The sequence below is a fragment of the Talpa occidentalis genome, unplaced genomic scaffold (genome assembly GCF_014898055.3).
Source record: "Talpa occidentalis isolate TD23 unplaced genomic scaffold, MPIMG_talOcc4v2.1 talOcc4.6, whole genome shotgun sequence".
In the NCBI taxonomy this organism is placed as follows: Eukaryota; Metazoa; Chordata; class Mammalia; order Eulipotyphla; family Talpidae; genus Talpa; species Talpa occidentalis.
Window position 1 is genome coordinate 120,312,867 of NW_023604972.1, and position 12,055 is coordinate 120,324,921.

General features: G+C 42.8%; 1 protein-coding gene across 1 annotated transcript in view; it reads right to left on the reverse strand.

Moving 5' to 3' along the window:
• Positions 1-12,055, reverse strand: part of EGFLAM (EGF like, fibronectin type III and laminin G domains) — a 147,773-nt gene that overhangs the window by 18,950 nt on the left and 116,768 nt on the right. The window contains exons 16-18 of the mRNA XM_037530083.2: positions 8,142-8,253; positions 5,477-5,593; positions 4,203-4,383 (exon numbers count right to left, since the gene is read on the reverse strand). Of these exons, the coding sequence (XP_037385980.1) occupies positions 4,203-4,383; positions 5,477-5,593; positions 8,142-8,253 (410 nt within the window). The remainder of the gene's footprint in view (positions 1-4,202; positions 4,384-5,476; positions 5,594-8,141; positions 8,254-12,055) is intronic.

The following is a 12,055-nucleotide window of genomic DNA, read 5'->3' on the forward strand; positions in this document are numbered from 1 at the left end:
TGGCAGGATACAAAATCAACACGCAAAAGTCAGTAGCCTTCCTATACACAATCAATAAATCTGAAGAAGAAGAAATCAAAAAAACCATCCCTTTTATTATCGAAACAAAAAAAATCAAATATTTGGGAATAAATCTAACAAAAGAGGTAAAGGACCTATACAAAGAAAACTATAAAACACTGTTAAAAGAAATAGAAGAAGACACAAAGAAATGGAAAGACATCCCCTGCTCATGGATTGGAAGAATAAACATTATTAAAATGGCCATCCTACCAAAAGCAATATACAGATTCAATGCTATTCCAATCAAAATTTCAATGTCATTCTTCAAAGAAATAGAACAATTATTGATGAAATTCATATGGAATCACCAAAAACCCCGAATAGCCAAAGCTCTACTGAAAAAAAAAGAAGGAAATGGAGGCATCACACTCCCAGACTTCAAATTCTACTGCAAAGCCATAATCATCAAAACTGCATGGTATTGGAACAAGAACAGACACACAGACCAATGGAATCGAATAGAAAATCCAGAAATAAACCCACAGATTTATGGTCAACTAATCTTTGACAAAGGAGCAAAGACTATGCATTGGAGCAAAGAAAGTTTGTTCAATAAATGGTGCTGGGAAAACTGGGTCGCTACATGCAAAAGAATGAAGCTTGACCACTACCTCACACCATACACAAAAATCAACTCAAAATGGATTAAAGAACTAGACATAAGACCTGAAACCATAAAATACATAGAAGGAAATATAGGCGAAACACTACGGGATTTGCACATCAAAGACATCTTTACAGACACATCACCCAAAGCAGTGATAGTGAAGGCAAAGATAAACAGCTGGGACTACATCAAATTAAAGAGCTTCTGCACAGCAAAAGAGACAATAACAAAAACAAAGAGAAACCCCACCAACTGGGAGAACATTTTTGCACCCAACACTAATGATAAAGGACTGATCACAAAAACCTGCAAAGAGCTGATGAGACTCAGCAACAACAAAGAAAATAATCCAGTCAAAAAATGGGCAGAAGAGCTAAAAAGAAACTTCTCTGAAGAGGAAATGCAAATGGCCAACAGGCATATGAAAAAATGTTCAACATCACTTGTAATCAGGGAAATGCAAATCAAAACTACCATGAGATACCATCTCACACCAGTGAGAATGGCACATATTAAAAAACCTAGCAACAACAAATGTTGGCGAGGGTGTGGAGAAAAAGGAACTCTTCTGCACTGTTGGTGGGAGTGCAAACTGGTCCAACCACTGTGGAGAGCTGTGTGGAGATTTCTAGACCTACTAAACATAGAGCTTCCATATGATCCAGCAATTCCACTCCTAGGTATTTACCCAAAGGACACAGAAACATCAATTCCAAAGAACACCTGCACCCCTATGTTTATAGCAGCACTGTTTACAATAGCTAAGCTTTGGAAACAACCCAAATGCCCAAAAATAGATGACTGGATCAAGAAGATGTGGTACATATATACCATGGAATATTACTCAGCATTCAAAAAAGATAAACACATGCAATTTGCAGCAACATGGATGGTGCTGGAAGGGATCATGCTCAGCGAAATAAGCCAAAAAGAAAAAGGAAAATACTGGATGGTCTCACTCATAGCAGGAATCTAGAAAACTTAAATAAGGGACCAGGGAAATGAATAACTATAAGAAAGTGAAAATCAAAATCAACAAAACACTATGAACCAGAGACACTTTTTTGGGGGGTGGGGGGCGTGAGGGGAAGGATTGGGGTCAGAATGGGGCGTTTGCAATTGTATGGGGGAATATAAAAATAAAATTTATTATTTAAAAAAATAATAAAAAAATAAAAAGGAAAAAAAAGTTTAAGATTCTAAAAAAAAAAAAAAGAATATATTAATTTAATAAATAAACCGACAAAGGGTTTTGCAGCCTTCTAAATAAATAAATAAATAAATAAATAAATAAATAAATAAATAAATCAGGCTACAATTCATCTTGCTGAATTGGTCAGGATTGTCTTGTTCAACCAAGACTGGCTTTGAACCTTTTTTGGTCTTTTACACTAAGGATTTACCCAAACCTTTGAATGTTCTCTGGCATCTCTATGGAGCAATGGAACTGTCCATTTCTCTTCCCTTTCTTCCAAATCCTTATCCAGAACAGGACGCTCTCCTCAGTATCAGTTTATGGTTACTGCCCACCTCTGTGTGCCTGCTATTTTTGTTAAATTTGTCCTGAAACAATCTGAAGTCATACCCAGAGCCTTCTTGATTATCTCAAGCCAATGATGTGACACAGGTCATACCTGCCACATAGGAGCCTCCCTAGGATTGGCAAGGGCTACCATTTTGCCAGAAGCACTATTTTTATTTCAAAAACAGAAGGAGATATTGACACAACCAAGGGCAGCTGATGGTTCATCTGGGTTTTAAATCTTGACTGTCACCTAGAAAGTTGTAGAAAGGGTCCTAAATGCTCCTCAAGTTCCCCCCACTACTCACTGCCCATTCCTTGAATCTTGCAGGAGGCCCAGGTTCTCACCAAAGGTCGGCTTTTCATTCTGGTGAGATTTCTTCTTCATTGAACCTTAACCTGTAGTTAATCTCTAAATATGGGTACTTTATATCTGTTGTGGTTTGTGTTCAGTAGCAGAAAACATGCAGGAACAAAATCACAAATGAGCCTTTCCTTTTCCATTTAACCCCAAAGCTAAATGTTCATAAATCTTAAGCTTACATATTGACCATCAGTGTTAGCACTTCAAGGCAGGTGCAAGCTTGAACTGCCTGTGGAAACTGGAGGCACAGGAAATTCAAACACCAATGGGTGAAATCCAAACCCAGCTTTTCGAATGAGTGGACCCGTCTTGAACTAAATCTCTGCAAGCACATGCTACCAGCTAAACAACTTGCTTGTTAGAATTATCATCAGGTCCATTCACAAATGGTACAATTGCTCTTTGGGCGCTCAGCACTTGGTGACTATGTCAGTAAATAGATTTCCTATGATTTCTCATATAGGTTGCAAAATTCATCTAAATGTAATTGCTACTCAGGCTTTCAACTGGAAAATTAGCATCTTCATATTTTCTGAATGCAAAACAACAACTCCTACTATCCCATATGCCAACATAGGTACCTGTAATTTACAATTTTCCTCTAAGCTCCAACTCTGATACAAATCAGATGCCGGCAAGCAAATAGGAGAGAGAGAGAGAGAGAGAGAGAATACATTCCTTGACTTATACTCCCTGCCTTAGTTGCTTCAGGCTGGTCTGCCTTTTTTGATTAGTACTCAACCAGCAGAAGCCATCTTGACATTCTAATCTAGAAGGAGCACATGGTCTGACATAAAGGCCACATGAGGGTGTGTCTCTCCTAGACAACAGGCCCGTGACCTCTGTTTTCCTCAAGCAAGGGTGACAGGTCAGTCCAGCAGGACTTGTGTCCTGTGACATGCTCTGCTCTCAGACAGGGGTAGGCTGGAGCTGAGTAGCTCACGGCCCTGCTGATGGAGTTTACTTCTCTCACCAGCAGTAACAGTGGCTGGTGCCTTGAGTGGGGGCAGGCATCCCTCTAATGCTGGATGCATAATGTATCACTTCTTCTACTACAGAATTCCCTGCTAGATATGGTTGCTATTATTATTCCCACTTATCAGATGAGGAATCTGAGACACAGAGGAAACAGGTAGCATGGAAAATAGCACTCTGGAGAAGTTAGTCTTGCTTCAGTTTGGAGCAACTAGTGTATCGTTATATTTTTCTGCATTTGATGAGATTTCCCAGCTCTCTCTTTATAGCACTCACAGGCAGGGCTCAAAACACTTTGTCAAAATATTCACCAGCCTAGAAAGCACAGGCATCCAGCTGTCAGGTTAGGTCCTGTGAGCAGCTCAAATCAGGGTTCAGGGAACCCCAGCTCCAAGATGGGTTTACCTTTTTGGCTGCTAGGCCATCAGGGGATTCTCAGGCAATGGGGAAGATGTTACAGAAATATTTCAGTATTTTAAGTATTAAATGATTATAGTAGTTTATATAGAATCAATCGCCTAATATGCTATTGAAATCCCTGATTAAAACAGCCAGTATGGCAGCCTCAATATTACCAGCTCTTCCTTTAAAGGTGGTGGTTCCCCAAATGAACCATCCACTGTCCTTGCCCCAGAAGTGGTAGCTGAGCCCCCCACCCCACGCATGTGTACCTTTCTGGCAGTGCAGGCCCTCAAAGCCCAAGGGGCAGTCACACTCATAGCTGTCCTTCCTGGGCCGGCAGCTGCCCCCGTGGGTGCAGGGGGCCCCCACGCAGGGGTGGGCTGCATTCTCCACGTTCACACCCCACGTAAAGTCATGCTTCATGTGGATGGCTCGGTCGTTCAGGATGATCTAGAGTTGAGAAAATGGAAAGAAATTCAGGTTTTCATAAAACATCTTTGCCTTCTTCTAAAGTTTCCCCCAGCACACTAGCCTGAACTAGGGATCGAGAGGGAGCTTTGCAAATAAGAGAAAAAGTCCATTTCTGGGCTTCTTTGTCTTGTAAGTGTTGGTGGACCTGAAGGGATGATGATGGGCCTTTGGGAGAACATGCAGAGAGCAAAGCATTCTCTGGTTCTGGAAGGACTCAAGGAGGTCATAAGGAAAGATAAAGAATTGGGGTTCTCAATCTGGCTGCACATTAGAATCGCTCAGTTCTGAAAAGAATCAATGGTCTGCATTCCACCTCTGCTGCTAAAGGAAAAAGAATGAAACTAACATCTGGAACTGAAAATCATTTTCCTGCCAGTGTGAGTTGGTCCTAGACATCTGGGTTGGTGAGTCAACCTGTTTGTCATCTGCAGACAGAACATATTCTCATAGCAAGAGAGGTCATGGTGGTCCCAAGAGAAGAAATAAGAGACATATTTGGGGGGTGAGTGCCCTGTATCTCTTGCTAGTTGAGTGTTGTTGTTTTTTTAACTTTCTATCCATGGAAGGACTCTATGGTCTTATGATTCTATGACTGAGGAAATATTGCTAAATTGTTGGGATGGGGATTGGGGGGGTGGAGGTGGATATAAGAGTTGGCTTGTGCCTTGATCAAACTGCAAATTAACCCCAATGAGAAGCAAAGGGCCAAGAGTTGCTATGAGACTCCATTCACCTCTTCTCTTCTGTGGAAGTACCTGCAGTGACTTGATGTCAGTTGTTCCCCCCAATGCCCTCCCCAGTGCCTCCTGCAGTCCCAGGACATTTTGGTGCAATCGCTATAAAAATTCATCTTCACTGAGTTGTACTGATGCATATCTACTGAGTATAGACCCAGGATCAGACATCATAAAAAAGCAGGGTTGCAAAGCTATGCCATGAGTATCAAAAAAATAGAATGCTAGAAAGTTCACCAAGCTACTGTCTTGGGTGCAGGAGATCACATGGATTACAATCCTCAATTCTGTTATCTGCAGTCAGGTTCCCACAAAAAATGAGAAGGCGAAGCTGGTACCTTCTGGATGCTTCCACTAAATGGCTTGAGGATGCCTGAGTTCTTCTTCACATCATCATAGTTGGGGACACCACCAATAAAAATGTCCGTGTTACACTTAATCTGTGTGAAGCCTCCCTGCCAATGGATTAAAAAAACACACACAGTAAAACCTCAGAAAAGGTGGGTAAGACTAGCAAATGGGCTTCGGCTCCCTGTTAGGTCACCAACCACACGGAAGAGACAGTCTTGCGACCCATCAGGACAGCCTGCCTACATACGACCTTGCCTTTCACGTTTTTTAGTGTTACAATACTTCCCAGCTGTGTGGAGTGTTTGTAAATTTCCTAGTATTTCCGAGACTCAGTTTCATCATTCACAAGATGGGAGTCATAAATCTCTCACCACAGATCTGCCAGGATGAATGTGGCAGCCTGCACATTACTGCTGCTGGTGTTCGGGGCCCCTTCAGCAGACCCTGTGGGGTCAAAGAGATCCCAGTCTGTTTGGAGAAAACTCAGAATTAGGGTTCTGTCTAGCAAACAGGGTGGGGCCTTGTGGGGTGAGAGCCGGTTCTCTTTGGCTGCTCATCAAAACCCTCTTGTTGAGAGGAGAGACAGGGCTGCCGCTGCCACACCCACATGGGACCTCAGGGGAAAAGCAAAAGATCCCCCAAAGTGGGGCCTGTTCCAAAGTGAGTTGCTTCCTGTCTGGGTCTGCCACTTCTGTTTGGCTGGAAGGGGTTCAAAACCTGAGCAACACCCTCTGGCTGGGTTGCTCTGTGTCCTAGGAAGCGTGATTCTTGGAGTCCTGCCTGATTCCACTCAACCCTGTCAGCTGAACAAACCCAGGGGGAGGTTTCGCCTGGACAGACCTTTAGGGTTCTTGGTCCTGTGCCAGCCTCCCTATGTGTCCCTGTGCCCCTCCCCCATCGCCCCGGCTCGTCCTTCTCCTTTCTCCCTTCCTCCTTTCTTTATTCCTTCCTCCATCCTTTCTTCGTTCCACAAACACCTATGAAGCATTTTCGAGGGGTGAAGGGTGCTCTTGAAACAGAATTCAGTTTGGGGTTCTTCTGGTTCCCAAAGAGGTTCTTGGTTCCAGGAGGACCTCCCCCAGCTGCCGGCCTCTGAGGCTGGTCCCTCCACAACCAAAGGCCTCTTCCTCACCAAGTCTCTTTTCCCTGGTTTTTTTTTTTTTTTTCCCCTTCTACCAATCCATTGTTTCTAAGAAAACCCAAATTTGCTAATGCCTCCTCAAGTCTTCTGATGCACAAAATGAAGACTAGTAAGAATTAAAATACTGGCAAATCTAAAGTCCCCTCTAGTTTTAGGGAGATGGAATTTTGTGTGTACAGAATCTTAATAGGTTATAATCAAAAGTAAATCTCTTTCCTCAAAAATAGTATTTTCTTGGGCCTCCCCGGTGGTGTAGGTGTTTGAGCGCAGCACTGTGAAGCTGTCCACAGCCTCTCAGCGCAGGTTCGATGCCAGCCGGTCATGGAGAAACCCACATGGCACAGCAGACCTCTCCTGACTCGCCTGCTGCTCCCCTCAGCTGTGTGTTTCAGTCAATCTGCCTGTTCTGTTCCCCACTCTGTCTCTGGTGAATCCTCTCACCCTCCCACATACCTGGCCTGTACCCCGGTTCTTATATGCATGAATAAAATAAATATTAAAAAAATTATTTTCTTTGGACAGGACCTTGGGCAAAATCATGGATGAAAATTATAAACAAGTAGAAATGCTGCATTCTGGAGGGTGTGACAGCACATTCCTAACTAATAAAAGGAAGCCAAACTACATGTTGCCGACCAGTTTCCAGTACTGTTGAGCTGGACACGAATACTCAGTCTAACTTCTATACTCAGTCTAACTTCTACAACTCTATGCAGCAGGCTCCGTTACAGCATCACCAGTATCCCCATTATATAGAGTTAAAAACACAATCTTGGAAGTCAAGTGGCCAGTCTGAGTTCTCACTGCTGGTAAGTGACAGAGCTATGTTCTGAATGCCAGAGTCTGATTTCAGAGTCTGTGTTCTTGCAGGACGTGTGACCCCTTCATTACAGACCCTCCCTCAGATGCTGTCCACAGACATGGACAAAGGCAGGGACTACCCATGGGGGTGAGAGTGGCAGGCAACATTTTAATGCCATGGTTGTATTAGTTTGCTTAATTCTTTTTTTCCAAAGATTTATTTATTTATGAATCAAGAGCTGGGATGTAGGCCAGAGGCATGAGGGGTGAGAGGATTCATCAGAGACAGAGTGGGGAGCAGAACAGGCGGAGCCACTGAAATTCACTGCTGAGGGGAACAATGGGAGAGACAGGAGAGGTCTGTTGCACCATGTGGGTCACTTCCCTGGCTGGGGATTGAACTTGTGCTGCAGTGGCTGCGGATTGCTTCATAGTACTGAGATTTAACCCCATGCACCACCATGGAGGCCCCAGTTTGCTTAATTCTTAAAACAACACTGTGAGGTTCTATGATTATTATTATCTCTACTCACTACTGAGGAATAGAGGAGTTGGTACTGACCCTGTGGGGACCTGGGGTTTTACTAGGGTACCCAGGCACTGATGTCCATGTGCTTAACCACATGATTGCTATTCTTCTCTCCAGAACAGGAAGAAGACAGTCACCTCATTCACACTCACCATCAAGAGCCAAGGTGTATCCTTCTTACCTTTGCCATTCCCTCCACTACCTTCTGTTTATCCACTTGTAAGATACCATTCTTTGCTGTGCGAGATACATGCAGTTCGTGCCAGTGGCCTAGGGTGAGGGGGGCTTCACTCCTGTGAAGAAAGGAAATTAGTGTGGGTGAGCATCATGGGTGCTATGGCAACATCGATGCTTGTCAGTCAAGCTCTGATGAAACTGACCTTGGTCTTCGACACCATGCAGCATTCAGTGAAAGAGAACCGCTGGATGCTTAGTAAACAGGGGGATCAGCTACCTTGATTGGACCCCTTCATGGTAAAGCATTGCTTTTATCATTTGATGTGTTCTTTACAAGAAACTTGAAATGTGGGTATGACTTACATGATTTCCAAGATGAGGAGTCACATGATGGTAAAATAAAACATAATTGGACACACGTCGTAAACAAGATTCCTTGGTCTACTGATATTCTTTAAAATGCATAAAGTCTAAGATGGACTAATGGATGGATGGATAGAGGGACATAAGGATGGAGAGCTAAATGATAAACAAATATAGCAAAACATTAAATGCAGACTATAGTTGGTGGGTATAAGAATGTTTACTATCCAATTTTTTCAACTTTTCTAAATGTTTGATATTTAAAATGGTGGGGTTGGGTGGACAGATTCCATGTTGCCTGATATTTTGAAAAAGATTAAAAGTACTTGAAAAATTCAAGTAATTCAAGGTGGAAGCATTTGAAGCCTAAATGATATTGATAGTTCTACACATTACCTTTTATAGTGAGATGTGCAAAAAGAGTGTAATTATTGCATTTGTATTTCTAATTATATCTAGTTCCTGGCCTTCACTGAACCTCCCAATTATTTTTTGGTCCTGGATCACCTTTAGAAAACCATCAGGAATACCAATGGGTACAATTATTGAAAGGTCTCCACCCCTCAGTTGATTTTTTGCTCTGGCAAATGCTTTTGTGATTTGTCCTTAGCAATTAGAATTTAATCACCTTGGTTAAATCAATATGCAATAAAGAAACTAGTGGCATCTTTTAAGAGGGCCTGTCTCTATAATAACTTACAGCAGCTTAGTCTCTGTCTTGTCCTGCAGAGGTCACTGCCTGTCAGGATGCTGCTGCCCTCTGCACAATTATATTGAGCAGAGTCACGCAGAGCTCTATTTCAGTTGTCTTGATTTTTGAATCCAGTCCAGATCAAATTTGACTACCATACTCAGTTCCTAAAGTTAAAATGATTTGGCCAATTTCACAACTTCCTGCAGTCCATACTTTCACTGAATTTTCTTAATCAATCAGGAAATCTTTGAAATGGTTTCCAAAATAAACATCATGCCAACTGGCATTTGAAATGCTGCCCCCACCCAACCTGTATCGCTGTTGCCAGGTTACCACTGGAGAGGGGATGGGACAGGAGAGCAGAAGGGGAGTTGTTCCTTGCAAAGTGAGTGCTGGCCTCCTTTCTATCACACCTAAAGCTCAAGAATTCTTTTTCCAGGTGCCTTTCCTAATAGGCAGAGAAACAGTAATTTGCATTATTTTGTTGTTGGTGGTGGTATTTAATTGTGTGCTTTACAGGCAGAATGAAAGAGTAAAATGCTGGACTCCTAAGGTTCCATGTATCTGTGACCCCACAGCCAGAGAGGTGCAGGATGGGAAACACAACTTGTCCAGGAGGAGGGCTGATTGGCCCAGCCTCTCCCCTGCCTCTTTCTGGTCATCCCTTATCCAGAGGAAGTCATCTGAAAATACAAGGTGATATTCAAGGTGTCATCCTCCCTCTACTTGACAAATAGTTTTAGGTGACTTGCTTAGACTGGTTTGCATAATCATATGCAAGCTGAACCAATTAAACACCCACCAAAGTTGTCTCGAAACATTGGAGGTTTTGTGTGACCAGAGGAACAAAAATGTTTGTCCATTCCCTAAGGTGAGAGGAGTCACTGATGTGTAGGAATTTAACCATGAGGACAAAAATGAGTTGTCTTTTTAAAGAATTGTTGAAATCTAATGCAATGAATGTTTCCCAGTAGTCATGAAAAATGACCAGCAAAGGGCAATGCCGGGTTGTAACATCTCACCCACATGCTCTTTCTAAAAATGACAGGCTAGTTATGTGAATAGTGATTGAAGATAGCCTGCAATTGTCTTCAAAATAACAACAAACTGATTTCCTGTTGCAGGCACCATTGAGCAAAATGTCCCAGTGAGTTTCAAAAAAGACAAGTTCAACAAGAAGCTTGTTTGCATTAGATTACTGAGGCAGGAACACAGAGAGGGAGCTATAAACTCATCTGCACCCACTAGCCACAGGTTCTGAGGGATTTAGAGATACTGATACACTGAAGAGAAGCAACTGATTTGCTAAATGAATTAATAGTGCAAACCAGATAACAGGAGAAAAGTTTGGAAGACTCAATCAGTTCTGCAGAAACCAGTGAGGTCTTTAGAAGCAGTGGCGGCTGCCTTGCTGTTGAAAGCACCCATCACCAGCCTTTGTGAGCATACTGGTCAAGTCCTGCTTACAACTGGGAGTTTTAAAAAATATAATAGCCAGGGCCTTATTCAGATCAACTGAATCAGAATATCTGATGGTGGGATCTAGTCATTGGTAACTTTTAAAAGTTTTCTGGGTGATTCTAAGATGAAATCATAGTTAAGAGACTTGGCTAGAAACCCCAGGGGGAAGACTTCAAAACAGTGGGTTATGAAGGCAGGTAAAGGAACAGTGCTTCACAGCTGCTGGTGAGTCATCATCAGTTTCCTTAACAGGAGCAGTAAGAGACTGGCTAAGTAACTAGTGACCATCAAAGAAACTGTAGAAGATGGAGTTAACATTTAAAATGAGGCGATAAGAACACTTCTGGTCATTAAATCTTTGTGAATACTTTTGTAGGAGTTGCTCTGTTTGTGCCGAGCACCCACCCAACCATGCTTTGGGCAAGTGCAGAGGAATTACAGCTCATCAAGTTCCTGCTGATGGCACCATGTGATTTCAGGTGGAAGTGAAGGCAGTTTATCACCAGCTGAAGCAAGACCTGTTTCCATAGTTGGAAGCAGAGAATGGCTACCTGTGGTAGTTTGTTGAGTGAAGGAGACCAACAGATTTTATAGGAATGATCTACAGGAATCATGCTATCTGTATGAATCAGAACAGGTTTCAGATAAGGTACGTAGGTAGGGAAGCAAGGTAGAGTGCAAACTTTGGAAGATCAATTGGACTTTTTCCCCAAGTGGCTACTGTTTGGTTTTTGGCAGAAGGGGGTCCTTAAAGGTCTCAGCTTTTGTTAGGGGGAAAAGGATGTCCCAAAGCTAATTCCATATAGGCTTTGTGGACTCCACCCCCACCCCAGGTCAAAGCCAAAGACACTGGGAACTCCAAATCCCATCACCACCAAAGGGAAGGTGGCTGGGACCTGAGGGTGGAGTTCAGCAGCCAGGTGGATATAAAAGGCAGACATGTGGGCTTTGGGGGCCCCCCATTTTTGGCTCTGTGCCAGCTCGCAGCGTCTGGCCAGCTCTGAGAGTGACTTTGGGTTTCCAGGTCGGCGGATTGGGTAGGACGCATTAAAGACTTTATTTCCCTATTTTCTCCCTGAGTTGTACATTTTCCTTATTTCCTTTTCCCTTGTAAATAAACCTTTTATTAACCTTTTGTGTGTGCCTGTAGTGGAGAATTCATAAGTCCCTTTTAAGCGCACGGGTGAGGACCCACAGGCAGGAACCCGTTCAATATCGGGGTTGCTCTATAGCAGCTTGGCGCCCAACGTGCTTTGCAAGTTTCACCCGTGGTTGACCAGCCCAAAGTAATTTTTCTTGCGTTGGTCACAATATCAGGGTTGCTCTATAACACTTTTTTTTTTTTCATAGAGGCATGTTTTATTTATTTATTTATTTGTTTGTTTGTTTGTTTATACATG